We start from the raw sequence: 18379 nt of genomic DNA, 5'->3' as shown, positions 1-18379 counted from the left end.
GATTTCATACTAGACCCACGATAGCCTTGAATTTCAAGCAAGCCTATCCTCCTGCCTCAGCCTCCAGGGTACTGGATTGCTGTCATACACCACCAAAGCCCACTCCAGCTTTTGCAAGAACTCTGGAAGTGCTTTCGTAGAGTGAAAGCTTTTGTTTGCTTGGAGATTATGTGCATGTGAGTTTGTCTGTATATGGTTAAGTGCATTTGTGGGCACAGGTGCTCAAAAAGCCAGAGGCATCAGGTTCCCTTGGAGTGACAGGTAACCATCTGACATGGTTGCTAACAACAGAACTGGGGTCCTCTGCAGCACATACTCTTAACTGCTGAGACTTTGCATCCCCAGATTTGACCATTCTTTATGTCACTCACTCTATTGTTTTTGAATTTTGTTTTGTTGAGGTAGTCTCATGTAGCCTAGGCTGACCTAGAATTCCTGCTCCTCCCGCCTCCACCTCCCAAGTGCCAGGATAGCAGGCATACTCCACCATGCCTGTTTTATTTTGGGTACGACAGGTAGTTCTGAAGGCCCTGCACATGTTAACATACTCTTGTCACTCAGCTATACCACAGCCCAGAATCCAAGGACTTATGCTTTGCTTTTTTTTTTTTTTTTTTTCAATTAGGTCTAGTTTATTCTGCTGTCATTGGTCTAGAAATAGCCATGGATCCTACTCCAACCTTGAACTTGTAACAACCAACCTGCTTCAGCATTCTTAGTGCTGGGAACACAGGCATATGCCACCATGCTTAGCTTTCACTCCCCCTCAACCCCCTTCTGGTTTCAAACTGGCTCTGTAGCTGAGAATAACCTTGAGCTTCTGATGCTCCTTTTTCCACCTCCCAGGTGCTAGAGTAACAACCCTGCACCAAAATGCTGAGCTTAGTCTAAAGACTTCTGAAAAAAAAAAACAAAAAAAAAAAAAAAAAAAAAACTAAATGAGAGTGAAGAGCTTAAGGCTGCTGTGGCAGGAGTCAGAGTTAGACATCAGCAGAGGCCTAGACTGGCTCACAGCAGCCTCAGGGAGGAGATGAAACCCCCAGTCTGGGGCAAAAGCTGTTAGAATGGGCTTCACATGGTATTTTCTGACCCCATGCGTGCCAGTTATTATATGTCTTCAGAAAGGGAAAGGGATTCCACTCCAGTTCCCTGTAGGGAGCTAGGGAGGCAGAGAAGTAGAAAAGCAACCATCAGGGAAGACAGACTTGGGAGGGGAAAGTGGCCCCAGGTCCTGCTCTGGCCCCTGCAGGCCTGATAAGCAGGTGCTAGGCTCCTACCCTGATAGTGTAGTCAGCTTATCGGGGATCCCAGGTTATCTTGCCCAGGACCAGACTCTGTTCCAGTTCCACACCCTGATCACAGAAGCCCCACCCATAGTTAGAGGTCACAGTCACAGACTCTCTGGCTGGTAGAGATATCTCGGTCCTCTACTTCCAGGACCCCCTCACTTCTCTCAAATTCACCCTAGGACCTGGCCTAAGCAGCACAGTGGGCAGCATGAAGTGGGCCCTGATGTAGGAAGACGCTTGGCTGTCTGAGTCCTAGAGTAGAGATGGCTTTGGGAGGGCACAATAAAGGAAAGGGAGGCAGGAGATGACATGGCCAGAGCACCGATGGTGACATTTCCTCACCTGTGTATCTCTCACTTGACTCACAGCTTGCTGGTCCATGTAACACCCCTGAAGCTCAGACAAGAGCAGCAACTTGCCACCAGCCACACAGCTAGTGAGGCAAGGGGAGGAGGGCGCTGAGAGCTCTGTTTTACAGTTGAGAAAATGGGGGCTAAGTTTGGTTCTAAGTCACGGAGCTGGGTGTAATGAGCTGTGCTTGTCACTCGGGGCCTGTCACTGCTAAAAATGGGCAATCTCAGGGTTTCCAAAGTGTTTTCAAGAATATTCTGTGGGAGTCAGGAGTGGAGGCAGATGCCTACCTATAATTTCAGCATGTGAAAGCAGAATCAAGTTATACAGGGAATTCCAGGCCAAACTCAGACATACAAGAAAGCAAGCAAACAAGCAAACGGGGGTGGGGGGGGGGGGAAGGGAAGGAGGGAGGGAAGACAGACAAAGACAGAGAATTTCAGATGCCTAACAGAAGCCTGCCTTCCCTGTGGTCCTCTGTGGATAGGAGCATAGCAGACTTAGGTATTAGTTTATTTGAACTCCAGTGGCTAGCATCTGTACTAGCACGTTATCCTAGTGGGCCTGGTGGCAAAGGCCTGTAATACCAGTTACTTGGGAGGCTTGAGGCAGGAGGATTGAAAAATCAAGGGCTGCCTGAACTACATAGTTAGCTTCAATGTCAGCCTGGACAACTCAAAATAGAAAGGGAAAAGAGAGCTGGAGGGCTGAAGTGCAGTGCGGTTGTCCCAGTGCCTGCTGCAGACGTGAGGGAGGCTCTGTCCATCCTCAGCACAATGACGCAGGCCTGCAGCCCTTGCACTCCGTAATTACACACAGGAAGCTCAGAAGTTCATTCTCAATCACAAATGGATTTAGGCTGCTGGTGGTATCACATGCCTTTATTCCCAGCAATCAGAGACAGAGGCTGGCAGATCTCTGAGTTCCAGGCCAGCCAGGGATACAGTGAGACCCTTTCTCAAAACAAAATAAAGAGACAATAACAAAAGCACTGTCATCCATACCTACATAAGATGTGTCGTAAAAAAAAATTAAAGAATGAATAGACAGAGAAGTGTCCCTGTGGCAGGGGCACTTAGGGACCTGACATCAGTGCTAAGGAGGTGAGAGGTGAAGGAAGACCATCCGTGGCAGAGGTGGAGCCCACACTGGAAACAGACACCTTCGAAGAACTGAAAGGTTAGGTCTCTCCTCCCACCCCATCCCCTCCAAAAGAGGAAGCAGACCAGACTGTCTAGGATAAGAAAGGGGGCGGAACACCCCCCAGAATGGAATGAGGGTCTAAACAGCAGAGGCTCAGCTGTGGGGAATGTCTTAGCAGAAGTTTCTGCTTCTCCACAGGGAGAGACCCAAACAGTGCTAGGCTCTCACTGTGTCCTGAGCTCTGAAGTACACTGGCTCCCACAAGGACTGGGGTCTCAGGTGCTCTTCCGCCTCCTGGCAGAGGCCCACTCACCCAGGGGACCTTGCCAGAGGTGGCAGGCAAGCTTTAGCTCTGCCCATCTAGTTCAATCTTGGGCTCAGCACAAACACAGTCCAAGTCTAGGAATGGAAAGTTAGGCTGAGGGTCCAATGGGCCTGCTCCCAGACAGGGTCTACTCAGATCCAGTTGCCAGGACCCTCCCTGTCCTATACAGATTCAACATTCCCATCATCACCCACAACAAAACAGGGCCTCTCAGCGAGGCTCCAGCAACTAAGCCCTGAAGGTCGTGATGGTGAGGGTCTTTCTCCTTCCTAGCCCAGTGGGGTGCGCAGATAACCTGCTTCACAGGGTAGGGGTGGAATGTGAATATTGCCTTAACAAAGTCACCCACTTAGAAGGCAGGGGGAGGTGTAGTTCCAGGGCTGGGGTGCTTGACTACCATGATTAGCCCTTAAGTTTCACCCCCAGCACAAAAAACTAAGCAGAAAACAAACAAAAGGGATCGGAGCCTTGTCTTGTCTCATGAAGCCAGCAGGGGAAGAGTTAAGAAGTAGGGACATTTAGACCCGGGAAAAGTGCCCCACCCAGGGGAGGGGCCAGAGAGTTAAAAGCCAAGCTGCCTGTGGGAGAAGGAAGAGACAGCCAGGCTCTCCCTGTCCAGGGCTTCCCTGGACAGAGGCTCCAGCTCCAGCTCCAGCTCCAGGTAAGCAGTCCTTGGAGTGGCTATCCGTCTGCTATAGATCTGCCCAGAGGGAAGCTCCTGCCTCAAGACTTTGTTTCTGCCTGTAACTCTGGATCCCTAAGAGATCTACCTGAATAGATCTTAGCTTCCTCCTCTAAGACACCTGGGTCACCCTGGACCACAGAATCAGGGAGATGCTGCTCTGGGAGGGAGTAGTGTGTCCATCCCTGACCCACCCTGAGTCAACCCCCTGGCTCTCCCCAGGCCTGCTGCTCTCCTCCTCCAGGGCCTTGGCTGGGATATCATCATATACTGTAAGTTTGGGATGAGACACTACAGTATAGATGATGTACTAGTCTGGGTGCCCCGACGCTAAAGCCTGACTGGTTTGCAGCAGAGATGCAGAAGTGCATGGGGCTCACTGCTTGGTCTATCAAGCCTCCTGACAGCAGTGGCACTTGGGAATGGCGAGGAAACCGTTACCATTACTGAGTTTAGTAATGGTAACGGTTCTCTTGCTGCTCCCACAAACTGTGCCAAGAAGAGTTCGTGACCCTGGAGCAGACTCTTGGAAGAAAAGAGACCCAAGCTGACAAGAGAATGGGGGTGGGGGAATGGGTACATTTTCTCTTCACTGTTCCAAACAAATAAAAGATTAGAATAAGAACACTTGTCATTTAACTTTATTAACATCAAGGCTGGGTGGGAGGATGGGGTGGGAGGATCTCCGAGTTTAAAGCTAGCCTGATCAGCTGGCCAGTTAGCTCAGTTGGTTAATAACACCAAGGTTGAGGGTTCGATTCCTGTACGGGCCAGTGAGAAGTGTTTTGCCGGGCAGTTGTGGTGTACCCCTTTAATCCCAGCACTTGGGGGGCAGAGGCAGGCAGATTTCTGAGTTTGAGGCCAGCCTGGTCTACAGAGTGAGTTCCAGGACAGCCAAGGCTACACAGAGAAACCCTGTCTCGAAAAACCAAAAAAAAAAAAAGGCCAGGCAATGGTGGCACATAGCTTTAATCCCAGAATTCAGGAGCAGACAGATGGATCTCTATGGGTTCAAGGCCAGCCTGGTCTGGTCTACAGAAAAAGAGAATGAGTTCCAGGACACCCAGGACTACAATGAAAAACTCTTGTCTTGACAAACCAAAAAAGGAAATACAGTTCTTATGCAACTTCAAGGTGAGGAACTTGGGGAAGAAGAGAAAAATTCTGTTCCTACCAACAATGGGAAACTCAGGGCAAGAGTCTGGTTCCAATGCTAGACACCAGTCACAGCATGGGGATGTGGCTTAGAACCATGGGTTCTAAGACCTATATAACTGAGACCCTAGGGAGGCAGAGGAACTACCTAAGAACTGAGCTAAGGCAGCTTCTCTCCTCCAACGCAAACACAGTTGGGAAGGCACTGTGCAGACTCAGCAAAGCCAGGCTGGCTAGCAGCCAGTCAGTGTCCATGACCCTTCCCAGTCCTGTAGAGCCCTCTGACGGGTAGTTCTAACCAGTGACTCTGCCAGCAGCTTGAGCAGGGATCCACCGGGAGAAGCAACTGAGGACGCTCATTTAAGGAGTTTCACAGACAGGCGGATGAGAACGTCACAGAGGAAGATGTCCATGAGGTCTCGGCCCACCTCCTGTGCGATCCGGGAGATCAAGAGGCCCTTCTGACCAATCAGGATCCGCTACAAGTGGTGAAAAGAGAGCACCTGGCTCTGCTCTGAGGCCTCACAGATGGGAAAGAACCCCTGGTTAACACTGTGCTACCCTCCTCTGAGCACCCCTCACTTACCACATGAGATTCTTTGGGCACCAGAAGGTTCTGTTGGATCACCAGCTCCCCACTCGGTCCTTCCTCCCATATCACTGTCTTCTGTAGAGGGAGACATCATGACTAGTCAGGCAGGCTCATCTCTTAATCTCTTGGTACTCAACTGTTCCAGGTGTGTGCCTGGTATATAGGCCCTGGGTCCTTTTACTCTGTCCACACCTGCTGCACACTGTAGGGCACCTCCTCAGGCAGGTACTCTAGGAGTTTCTCTCTGATTTTATTGGCACAGATCTCTTCAGGTGTCTGGCTAGTGAGGACGCCACTGTGGAACTCCCAGGGTCCTGGCTGGGCCTGTGTCAGAAGGTACTGCTGTGGGAACAAAGGAAGAGTAAGTTCTTAAGCCCCATCAGAACATTATTTATACATGCTTGTAGGAGAAAACAGGGACTTGATTATGACAGGGTCTCATGTAGCCCAAGTTGACCTTAAAATTGCTATGTAGTAGCTAAGGCTGGTGAACTCTTGACCCTCCTTAGCCTGACAAGCCCTGGGACTATAGGGTGAGCTACCGCTACTGACTGTAATACCTTTGTTGTTGTTGTTGTTAGTAATACCTTTTGTAAGATAAGATCTTAGGCAGATCAAGCTGGCTCTGTACATCCTAATTTGTCTAGGCTGGTCTTGAACTTCCAATCTTCTTGTCTCTACTTCCTAAATGCTACAATTACAGGCGTGCGCACCCATGTCCAGTTTATGTGGGGCTAGATATTGAATCCCGCACCTCTTACACATGAAACAAGCATTCTACCAACTGAGATACATTCCTAACTTCGTTTTTGGTTTCTATGTTGCTTGGCTGGCCTAGAACTCACAATGGAGACCAGGTTGACCTCAAACTGAGTAATCCTCTACCTCCTGAGTGCTGCAATTACAGGTGTGTGCCACCACACATGGCTAGTTTTGGTTTTCTGAGTCAGAGTCTCATTGTAACTGAAGCTCCTCTTGAATTCATTATATAATTGAAGATATCCTTGAAATCCTGATTCTCTTGTCTTGACCTTTCAAGTGTGGGGATTACAAACCTAAATTACCGCAGCCAGATTTCTGTTTTGTCTTTTAAAAGACAGGATCTTGGTGGATAGTAGGCTGGTCTGGATCAGGCCTATGGGAACATGGTAAAGTGGTGGATTATGAGCAATGCTAACTGACCTTCAGTGTGTTCACATCCTTGTTGTTTATTGCTGATAACATGAAGATCTCCTGGAAGCAGGGCCAGCCAGCTCTCTGAGGGTTCCTCACTGAGTGTACATCTGAGTCCTTAGTTTCAGGGGCAGGGCAGTGGGTGCCAGGGTGTGAGTGCAAGACCTGCTTGACACAAAGCTTCTTGCCATTGACTACACCTTCAGTGAGGGCTGCTGTCAGCTCCAGGAGAATGGACTTCTGCTTCAGGCAATCTACCTGGGCATATGGGATGAACAAAGTACATGGTGAGAGTGAGGAAATGCTGGAAAGAAAACTCTCTCACATGGGCAGTACTCACCTTGTTTAAGACAAGGATGCTAGGGACCTGGGAGAACTTGGTCAAGCACTGCAGCACCTGGGGGCTTAGCCGGTTCCTGGTCCACTTGTCTGACACATCCACAAGAACTACAACTAGGTGCAGGACAGACAAAAGGATATCTGTAACCTTCCTCCTGACCCACAATAAGTTCCTGGCTGTGGGTCCCAGCCAGACCTCGGCTCCCAAACTCCCAGGAATGAAAGGCCCTGTTAATAGGGCTTCAGATGTTTAGTTTGAGTCTAACCAAGATCAGCAGATTCCATGCTCTTCCATGGATCTTCCAGCAAAGAGCGTTCCAGATGGTGCCTAAAGAACAGATGCATCAGTCAGGAAGGCTTATGACTACTCAGTTCTTATGAGGAATGGCATATAATAAGGAAAACTTCCAGCTCCTATGAACAAATATCCCCCCTCCTTTATCTTCTTCTTCTTTTTTTAATCACCACCCCCAACCCCCAACACACTCACAAACATCTGTTCCCACAGCTAATACCTCTTCTGTTTGACAGGACTGATGATGCCAGGTGTGTCAAGCAAAATCTAGAATCAGAAAGACACCCACACCGCCCCCCATCCCCAAAAGATTTTTACTGGACTAGTGGAGGAAAAGGTCACACACACTTTAAGTCCAATGACTCCATCCAGGCCTTTAATCATATTGGGTAAGTATTCAAGTATTCTAACAAGAATTTGCAGAGTCACAAGAGGCTTTTAATTTTTTTACTTGTTTTACCTTGCCAAGGTCTCCCTCACTTATAGTCCTGGCTATCCTAGAACTCTCTATGTGTAATAGGCTGGACTTGAACTCATAAGAGATCCACCTGCCTCTGCCTCCCAAGTGCTGGAATTAAAGGCGTGCGCTACCACACATAGTTAGAGAACAGTCTTTGATATTAGCATCCTGTCTTTCCTTCATGGGCAAACTGTTACTGATCTTAGATCTCTTACCCTTCAGTACTTTCAGTGCTAATGGGACCCCAAGGGAAGAGGGCGGCTATGAATAAATGAAAGATTAATGCTGAGATGTGGCTCAGAGCAGAATGCCTGGGTAGCATTCAAGCGGCCCTGGGTTAGGTCCCCAGCACTGCACAAAAGAAAACACAAAACCACAGAGTTCAGTGTTGACTTGCTTTGTACAGTCATGTGTGGTATCACACTTCTATAATCCCAGCACTAAGGAGGCAGAGGCAAGAGGATCATTTCAAATTTAAGGAAAGATTGGCTTACAAACCGAGTTCAGAGTCAGGCAGGGCTACTGGCAAGACTCTGTCTCCAAAAGTTAAAAAAAAAAAAAGTTAATTTAAAATAAAACTGAGAGCTAGGCATGGTGGTATATCTTGTACCTGAGAACCTGACAGATGGAGTAGGCAAGGAGATCATAAATTCAAGGTCATCTCTGGTGATATACAGAAGGGAAGCCAACCTGGGCTACAGGAGACTGTCTCAAATACAAAGGATGGGATGGTGCAGTTGGTAAAGGTGCCAAGCCTGACAACCTGATTTTGGTGCTAGGATCCACAGGGTGAAAAAAAAACAAAAACAAGTGAGTCCTATAAGTTAACCTCTGACCTCCACATAGGCGCCACGGCACGTGAGCAGCTACACACACAAATAGCTTCAGAATAGAGGGCAAAGGGGAGAAGGTAGAACAAGAACTATACAGAGCCTGAAGGAAGCAGAGTCCTCATAACTGGATCTGTGCATTGTTTCTTTGTATATGTTCTTCTTCTTTTGAGACTGGGTCTTATTTTTGTTTGTTTGTTTCAAGACAGGGTTTCTCTGTGTAACCTGGCTGTTCTGGAACTCACTCTGTAGACTAGGCTGGCCTCAAACTCAGAGACTGGTCTGCTTCTGCCTCCTGAGTGCTGGGATTAAAGGAGTGAGCCACCACTACCAGTATGGAACTGAATTATCATTTACTTTAATTTATTTATTTGGTTCGTTGGTTGGTAGATTTTTTGTTTTGATTGATTTTTTGAGACAGAGTTTCTCTGTGTAACAGCCCAAGCTATCCTGAAACACTCTGTAGACAAGGCTGGCCTTGAACTCACAGAGATCTACCTCCTCTGCCTCCCAAGTACTGGGATTAAAAGCATGTACCACCACCACTGGGTTTTTTATTTTTTTTTAAGGCTCATGGCTTGATTTCATTATCTTGTTTGCAGATCTTCTGCAGGTACCTACCACCTGGGTCTCCTTCTCTGTGATGACCCCCAAAGCTTGACATCGAGTGGTGTGCACCTTCTTTGAGACAGGAAACACCTTCCAGAAAGAAAGAGGTTCCAGTGAGATCCCAGATCTCTCCCACACCATTCATTAAAAAAAAAAAAAAAAAAAAAAAAAAAAAAAAAAGTAAACAACAACAAAAAAAGATAAAGATGGGGTAGAAGGCCTGGAGAGATAGTTCAGTGGTTAACAGAACTAATTGCTCTTCCAGAGGACCTAGGTTTAATTCCCAGCTCCTAAGTGGTGGCTCACAACTGATTGTAACTCCAGTTTCAGAGGATCTAACATCTTTTTCTGGCTTCTATGGGTACTTGGCATACAAGCAGTATACATACTTGCAGGCAACTCACCCATATACAGAAAATAATGTGTAAAAAGGGAGGCGTAGAAGTTGGCATGATAAATCTATGGCATACTTTACGGCCCAGCAGCTGATTGGAAAGTGTTGACTTTCCTGCATTTGGGGCTCCCAGGAGGACCACTCGGAGGACCCGTGGATTCTCAGGCATGTCAGGAGTATGGACCAACAGTAGATTCTGCTCATCTGTGTTGGAATGGGAAGAGGAGTGATATATTGGAATCTAGACTCCACTGGCTACTCAGCTCTGATGACCAAGAAGGTAGTCTTACATAAAAAATGAGTAAGCCACCATCCTTAACTTTGAGACTAGCTTGGCATTTGATTTTACTTGATTCCATCAGGTTACCTAACCTTTCTAAGTCTCTTGTGTTTTTCGTATGTAATGTGGTATCACAGTTACCATCTATGCATAACTTCTTTTCACAATGACAACTGTGTAAAAAAAATTGTTCAACACAAGCTGGGTATTGTGATACATTTGTAATCAAAGCCCTTCAGAGGTTTAAACAAGAGTGGATTGCCTTTGAGACCAAGGCCAACCTGGGCTACATAACTAGGCCCAGCCTCAAAAAACAAAACCACCACACTAAATTATACCAGAGAAACAGCACTTTATAAAATGGATGTGGTGGCACAAACTTGAAATCCCAACATGCAGGAGGCTGGGGATAGTGAGCTCTAGGTTATCCTGGTCTAGAGTGAAACTCTGTCTCAATGTCACCTTGAAAGAAAATAGCACTTTCTCAAGTAGCATGCACTACAGTCTGGTAGGATACTAGGCACTGTTAATTGCAATACAGTATCATAGAGACTGAAAATTTTTGCAGAACCTTTGCAGCATAGGATACCACAGCCAGAGTTGAATTTTTTCTGGAACTGGAGATCCTCCTGCCTCCACTTCCTCAGTGTAGGGACTACAGGCATGTACCATAAGGCCTGACTTGGGGCTGGCGAGATGGCTCAGCGGTTAAGAGCATTGGCTGCTCTTCTGGAGGTCATGAGTTCAAATCCCAGCAACCACATGGTGGCTCACAACCATCCTGTAATGAGATCTGATGCCGTCTTATGGGGTATCTGAAGACAGCTACAGTGTACTTACATATAATAAACAAATAAAAAAAACTTAAAAAAAAAAAAAACCACTAGACAGCTACCAAGGAACACACACACACACACACACACACACACACACACAAAGGCCTGACTTAATTTAGGATCAAAAGAAGTAGATAGGGCTCACGATCTATTTTATTGGGTCTATACTGCTTGCTATATGAGGACAGAGGGAGACAACTTTGTCTCGACTAATGATCTTTGGTGAGCATTACTGATTGTGACCAACATAGGTTTCTTCCCAAAACTCTTTATGTTGTTGTTATATTTATTTATTTGTGTGTCAGCGGGAGCTTATGGAAGTCATAGCAAAACTTTCTGGGTTTCAATTTCCACTATATGGGTCCCAAGGATTGAACTCGGGTTGTCAAGCAACAAAAGCCTTTGTCTGCTAAGCTATTTCACAGGCCCTCGCTCTCAAACTCTTTAACAGCCTTCACCAGTCGCCTCTTGTTAGGCTCAGATTTATTTTATTAAACGAGAGGCTAAACTGATATTCCCAGAGGCAGAGGAATTTTACTTAAAATACATGATTCCTACTGCTAAAACCATCAGAGGCTGGTCATGCCCAATACCTGTAATCCCAACACTTAACTTAGCTGCAGCGGGAAGATCCGAATTCCAAGCCAGTTTGGGCTACACATCAAAAACCTGTCATAGAACAGAACACCTGCAACTAACATAGCTAGACCCTTTACCTCTGTGCACCGACACTGCGGGGACGCTCGGAACCAACGAACTGTCAGGCTGAGGAACTCCCAGGATTCGGTCCAAGGCGGAGTCCTGACCATAACGACTAGAGGCCGAGGCCAGGAGGGGACCAGAGGAAGTGGCGCCCACGACACAGGACACGCACCTCACCTGGCTACCTAGAAGACAACCAGGCGGAGCCATCCATTCTCTTCCTGCATGCGAACCCACCTGCCAGGCCCCTAACAAGACCCGAACTAACCCAGTGCAGTACCGCCTGGGGGCAGCCATTTTGCCGCAATGCACCCTGGTACCGATCAGAAGCGCGACAGGATTGGACCAAGAAGCCCACAGACCAACGAGTGGAAGAAAGCTAGACCGGCCCAAACAGAACTGAGGCTCAAGGGATACCCTACAAGATGATAGCCAAAGGCCAAGGAAAGGGAAAATTGTGTTGTATTTACTGCCTGAGTATAACAGTCGTCTTGGAATCCCAAACATCATTTATTCTTCTGCCAAAGTTGTCTAAAAGAGCTTTTTAATCATGTCTTCTGAATGACGACATTCCTCAGGAAGCCAAGCCGCAAAAACTCCTTTTAGCGCCTCAAGAGGAGAAATTCTCTTATTGCTAGGAGTGGGCGTGAGCATGGGAAAGGGCTCTAGGCTGCATTTCACTAATTTCTTTTTCTTTTTTAAGTGCTTTCTAACTTCAACCCTGTAGGATCATTTCTTATTTCTTCTTTAGCTGTGTTTTGGCTGGGCATGTCAGTCTTAGTTAGGATGACTATAGCTGTAATGAAACACCATAGCCAAAAGCTACTTGGGGGGGAAAGGGTTTTATTTGGCTCACAATCCACTGAGGGGAGCCAAGGAAGGGGCTCAAACCAAGCAGAAACCTGGACACAGGAGCAGATGCAGAGACCATGGAGGGGTGCTGCTTTCTGGCTTACTCCTCATGGTTTGTTCAGCCTGCTTTCTTATAGCCTCTAGGAACACCAGCCCAGGGGTGGCACCACGCAATGCCTGGCTCCTTCCACATCAATCACTAATTAAGAAAATGCCTACAGCCCAATCTTAGGGAAACAATTTCTCGATTGAGGATCCCTCCTCTGAGATGACACCAGCTTGTGTCAACTTAACGTAAAACCAGCCAGCACAGGTTGCTTTGTGAAGTTTGCACCTTTTTGAGGTCTAGGCCTCAGTTAAAGAGTGGTTCTGTGGGAAACATTCCTGTTGAGCGGCAGACTGTATTTACCTCCCTAAATATCAGCTCCTATCTATGCTCTGAGACTAAATCTTACTGGAGGAAAGAGAACAGCAATAAAATAAATAAATAAATAAATAAATAAATAAATAAATAAAAAACCAACAAAGCAGGTTGCTGTATGTGATGGAGCATTCTTGTAACCCCAACATTTGAGAGGTGGAGGCAGGAGAATGAGGATGTTCAAGGCCAGCCTGGGATGAATACTTATCTCCAAAAAAGGCAGTGGGTGGGTTTAGGGACCTGGCAGATTCGATGTTGTCTTCAGTCACAGGACTTGGGGGGACAGAAGGAGAATGATCTCTGTAAATTGGAAGTCAGCTTGGGCTACCTAATCAATCATAGGCGAGCCAGGGATACATAGTGAGACCATGTTTATAAATAAATAAAGCAAAATAAAATAAAATGGCAGGGGACATGGGTTAACTGGTGAAAGCAGTTGCTGTTCAGGCTTGGTCACCTGAATTCTAACCCTAGAACCTACTATCAAGGTGAAGAGAACTGGCTCCTGAAAGTTGTCCTTACAATATGTGTCAATTTCATAACACACACACACACACACACACAGAGAGAGAGAGAGAGAGAGAGAGAGAGAGAGAGAGAGAGACAGACAGACAGACAGACAGACAGACAGAAGAAATGTTTTAAAATAGGGGAATAAGGACCTGGGGATGTAACTCAGTTGGTAGAGTCCTTGCCTAGCATGCAAGAGGCTCTAGGAAGAAAGGAAAGAATCGAGAAATAGTGAAACTGTTTAGCCACCTAGGAGCTCCCAGGATGCTATAGCACCCAGAGGAACTTAACTTGACCTCCCTTAGGTTTTGTGGCCTTGAGCTCCCCAGGTCCTTTAAAGCCTCTTACTCAAATGTCCCACCTCACCTTGTGCTGGCGATTAGCCAGACAGTAGAACTCTTGAAACTGTAAGATACATCATACAGGGACAGGAAAGATGATAATTTATTAAGCATCTACTACCTATAAACACTGCTGGCTGCTGGGGACACATCACAAAAATTTCTACCCTGAGATTCATGTCTAAAGGTTGTGAATCCTACATCTCTGTATGTATGTGCATGTGTTTCCCTGTGTGTGTGACATTAGTAATCTGACAGGAAGTTGCAGTACATCAGTACAGTACTTCGATGAAAGCCTAAAAGAAGTAAGTTTAAGAGACAATGCAGTGGCTGGAGAGATAGCTCAGTGGTTAGAAACATTGGCTGTTCTTCCAGAGGACCTTAGTTCAATTTCCAGCACCCACATGGCAGCTCACAACTGTCTGTAACTCTAGTTCCAGAGGATTCAACCTGCTCACACCAACATACATGCAGGCAGAATACCAATGCAGCCAGGAAGATTTCTGTGAATTCAAGTGAGTCCAGAGCTCCACATTGAGTAAAACATAAGCAAAAGAAGGAGGGCAAAACAGCCCATCCCTGAAAACCCACAAAGCAACAGACGGGATGTGCCTCAGTTGATAAAGTATTTGCCTAAAAAGCACAAAACTTTTGGTTAGATAACAGCACCAGAAAAAAAAAAATGGTGTGCTGGAACATACTTCTAATCCCAGCACTCAAGAAATAGAGGCAAGAGAATCAGAACTTCAAGGTCATGTTTAGCTAACAACAAAGCAAGTTCAAGACAAGCCTGGGGCCGGGCAGTGGTGGCGCAGGCCTTTAATCCCAGCACTTGGGAGGCAGAGGCAGGCAGATTTCTGAGTTCGAGGCCAGCCTGGTCTACAGAGAGTGACTTCCAGGACAGCCAAGGCTATACAGAGAAACCTTGTCTCAAAAAAAGAAAAAGAAAAAAAGAAAAGAAAAGAAAAAAAGAAAAGAAAAGAAAAAGAAAAGCCTGGGATACTTGAGACCTTATCTTTCATCTACTTATTTATTTTGTGTTTTGAGACAGGGTTTCTCTGTACATCCTTGGCTGTCCTGGAAGTCACTCTCTGTAGACCAGGCTGGCCTCAAGCTCAGATCCACCTACCTCTGCCTCCCAAATGCTGGGATTAAAGGGATGTGCCACCACCACTTGACAAGACCCTATCTTTAATAAAGATGATGACGGTGGTGATGGTGATAATGATGATAATGACAACAACAATGACGATGATGATGACGATAACCTGGGCAGTTTGTACTTGTAATTGCAATTTCAGTACTCAGGAGGCTGAGACAGGAGGAGCACCACGGCTTTTAGGCCAGCCTAGATTACATAGTGATCTCCAATGCAGTCTGGCCTATCTAGTGAAACTCTGAACTCTGAACAGACCTCAATACCACACACACACACACACACACACACACACACACACACACACCATTCTTATTTGCTGATGGCAATGACTCAATATATTAAGAAAAAACTGAATTTTGATACAGGACAGAATTTGGAGGTGAAGAGAACCAACTAGTCTGGCTATTGTTAAAGGAATGGTGTCCAGAGAATCTGACTAATACAGAATTGACAGAACCAGAAAAGCCAAAATAACTGATGGATTGAAAATGGAATTAAGTTCCAGTTTTCTTCTCTGTTTATGGAAAAAAAACTGGCTTTTTGGAACATTATATTGTGGGAGTTCTCGAGGCCAAAAGGGTGAAGAAGATGCTACTAAACATGGGAGACAAACAGCAGTCTGAAAAACATGAGTTAGCTGGGCAGTAGTGGTGCCTTTAATTCCAGCACTTGTTAAGGAGAGGCAGGTGGATGGATCTCTGAGTTCAAGGTTAGCCTGCTCTACAGAGTGAGTTCTGGGACAGCCAGGGCTACACAGAGAAATCTTGTCTCAAAAACGGAAAAACAACAACAACAACATAGTAACTGGGTGGGTGTGGTAGTGTATTCCTGCTATCCTAGAGATTGGATACCAAGGCAAAGATTTCTGCAGGTTCGAGAACAGCCAGAGCTGTCAATTGCCAGGCCATCAGGGTTACATAGTGAGACTGACCCCCACACTCAAAAGTAGATACATTACATACTGCAAAGTCAGCCAAAAAATGCATAGTAAATACTTCTGTGTTAACAGATGTAGAAGAATCCTAGGTATGACAAAATTTTAAGGAAAATGAGTCAAAGTGTCAAAGTAAATAATTGTTTTTTTTTTTAAAGATTTATATATTTTTTGGTTTATTACTTTTTTTTCCAGACATGGTCTCACTATATAGCCCCAGCTGGCCTGAAACTCACCTGCCTCTGCCTCCTGAGTGCTGAGACTAAAGGTGTGTGCCACCAAGCTCAGCTGGGTTTTATTTTAGTTACAATCATGAGTACATGTTTATAGGTATCCAGAGGCCAGAGGTGTCCAGTTTCCTGGAGCTGGAGTATAGGCAGTTGTAAGCTGGGAAGTTGTAAGTTGTAAGTTGTAATGTGGGTCCTGGGAATTGAAGTTGGTTCCTTCTGAAAGAGAAATACATGCTTTTAAGAACTAAACCATTTTTTAAGTCTGTACTTTGTTATTTGTTTCTGCAGTGCTTGTGACCCAAAAGAAGGTTTCTCAATATGAAAATCTTTTCCCACTGAGTTACATCTCTAAATAATTCTTTTCCTTTTTTTCTCTCCAACTTTTTTCTTTTTTTCAGATAAGGTCTTGTTACATAGCCCAGATTGACCAGGAACTCACTTTTTGGCCCTTATTTATTTATTTATTTATTTATTTATTTATTCACTTTATATCCCAATTGCAGCCCCCCTCCTCCCAGTCCCCCCTTAAACAGCCCCTTTACCTATGCTCCCTCCCCTCTTCCTCTGAGAAGGGAAGCCCCTCTCCAGTAAGTACCAACCTACCCTGACACAGCAAATCACTTTAGGACTGGGCAATCCTCACTCACTGAGCCCAGACAAGGTAGCCCAGTTAGGGGAACAAGATCCACAGGGAGGCAACAGAGTTGTGGATAGCCCTTGCTCCAGTTGTTAGAGGGAAAACAAGCTATATATCTGCTATATATGAGTGTGGGGGAGTAAGGTCCAGCCCGTGTATGCTCTTGGTATAGTTCAGTCTCTGGGAGCAACCAAGGGTCCAGGTTAGTTGATTGTGTTGGTTTTCCTGTGGAGTCCCTATCCCCACCGATTCTCTCAATCCTTCCCCCAACTCTTCCACAAAACTGACTCTCTGAGCTCTGTTCAATGTTTGGCTGTGGTCTCTATTTCCTGTCAGCTGCTGGGGCAAGCCTCTCAGAGGACAGTTATGCTAGGCTTCTGTCTGTAAGCGTAACAAAGTATCATTAATAGTGTCAGGGATTGATTCTTGCCCATGAGAAGGGTCTTAGGTTGGACTGGTCATTAGTAGTCCTTCAGTCTCTGCTCCATCTTTGTCCCTGCACTTCTTTCTTATAGGCAGGACAATTTTGGGTCAGAGGTTTTGTGGTCAGTTGGTGTCCTTATCCCTGCACTGGGAGTCCTGCCTGGCTACAGGAGGTGGTCACTTCAGCCTCTTTATCTCCAACTGCTAGGAGTCTCAGCTGGACTTCCTCTCAGACTCCCTGGAGTCTCCCTATCCTAGGGCCTACAGATATCATCCTCCAGCCCCACCACCACCAGCCACTGATTTCCTTTCACTCTGCACCCCACTCCTCCGACTCTGCACAGCTGATCTCCACCCTCCCCTTCCCCTCCCCTCTTCCATCCAGTACCCTCCCTCCCTCCACTTCCAATAACTATTTTATTTCCTCTTTTAAGTAAGATTCAAGCAACCTTGCTTGGTTTCTTCTTTTTATTTAGCCTTTTTGTTTCTGTGGATTGTAGTGTGGGTATCCTGCACTTTATGGCTAATATCCACTTATACGTGAGTACATACCATTCATGTCCTTTGGGGTCTGGGTTAAACTTACCCAGTACTAGCCTTTAACATTCAGAGATCCTCTTGTCTCTGTTCCCAAATGTTGGAATTAGAGACATATGCTACTGTTAGCAAGAGCCAAACCATTTCATGTAGCTCCTCCAATAACTATATAGTATTTGGTTTCTAGAAGTAAATTAATTTGTCTTGCTAGATTCTTGATATTTATTTGTTTGTTTGAGGGTTTTTTTGGACAGGGTTTCTCTGTGTAGCTCTGGCTGTCCTGAAACCAGACTGTTCTCTGCCTGCCTCTAGGACTAAAGGCATGTGTCACTATATCTGTCTAGGAAAGATATTCATTGATGACCTAATATTCTTTGACTGACTTCTCACTGAACCAGGCATTGTGCTACATGCCTTTATTACAAGGCAGGTGGATCTCTCTCTATGAGTTTCAAGGCCAGCCTTGTCTACATAGTTAGTTCTGTGCCAGCAAAGGCTTCCTGGTGAGACCTTTCTTGTCTCAACAAATACCCTACTCATTGGTTGCCCCTAACAATGACTAACTGAGGCTGTAAGAGGAAACCTCTTCCCTACTCACTCCCCTTCTGCCTCAGAACTACCTCAGTTTGTAAGTTTGAGGTATCTTAGGCTCTGATTCTTACAGAGATCCTGTCTGCCTATTTGTTCCCCCAATAAAGCTGTGCAGTGTCTTCAGTCCCTCATTCCCTTGTCTACTTTTCCTTCTGCCTGACCTATCAGGTGTCACACTGGTTTATGTATTTGAGATGGTGTCCTGTGGCCCATGCTGGCTTATAATTTCATGTGTAGTTAAATAGGTAGAGACTGGCTTCAATTTCTGCTCCTTCTGCTTCCTTTACTG

At 46.0% G+C, this 18379-nt stretch overlaps 1 protein-coding gene and 1 long non-coding RNA gene across 2 annotated transcripts; one reads left to right on the top strand and one right to left on the bottom strand.

Annotated features, from left to right (window-relative positions):
• Nucleotides 1-3699: 3699 nt before the first annotated feature.
• LOC143442741 (uncharacterized) lies at nt 3700-4415 on the top strand. Its single transcript, XR_013111174.1, has 2 exons — nt 3700-3769; nt 4013-4415. It is a non-coding gene; the product is annotated as an uncharacterized LOC143442741 (long non-coding RNA).
• Nucleotides 4416-4741: 326 nt separating this feature from the next.
• Eral1 (Era like 12S mitochondrial rRNA chaperone 1) lies at nt 4742-11784 on the bottom strand. Its single transcript, XM_034507828.2, has 10 exons — nt 11470-11784; nt 9714-9841; nt 9256-9333; nt 7565-7611; nt 7316-7377; nt 7051-7163; nt 6720-6968; nt 5730-5879; nt 5532-5612; nt 4742-5424 (listed from the first exon to the last, which is right to left on the bottom strand). The coding sequence occupies exons 1-10, from the start codon at nt 11750-11752 to the stop codon at nt 5302-5304; spliced, it is 1314 nt and encodes a 437-aa protein (XP_034363719.1). The 5' UTR covers nt 11753-11784; the 3' UTR covers nt 4742-5301.
• Between the last annotated feature and the right edge of the window lie 6595 nt (nt 11785-18379).

This window comes from Arvicanthis niloticus, chromosome 6 (assembly GCF_011762505.2).
Source record: "Arvicanthis niloticus isolate mArvNil1 chromosome 6, mArvNil1.pat.X, whole genome shotgun sequence".
Taxonomy (NCBI): domain Eukaryota; kingdom Metazoa; phylum Chordata; class Mammalia; order Rodentia; family Muridae; genus Arvicanthis; species Arvicanthis niloticus.
Note: the sequence above shows the minus strand (reverse complement) of the source record. Positions and strands in the feature narration are given on the sequence as shown.

Bases quoted from the DNA above. Each gene is read 5' to 3' on its own strand.
- Eral1 (XM_034507828.2), bottom strand. From the start codon at position 11,752: ATGGCTGCCCCCAGGCGGTACTGCACTGGGTTAGTTCGGGTCTTGTTA. The intron at 9,334-9,713 runs GTATGCCATAGA...TCTTTCTGGAAG, and splicing joins ATCAGCTGCTGGGCCGTAAA to GTGTTTCCTGTCTCAAAGAA. The intron at 5,880-6,719 runs GTCAGTTAGCAT...TTGTTCCCACAG, and splicing joins AGGATGTGAACACACTGAAG to CAGTACCTTCTGACACAGGC.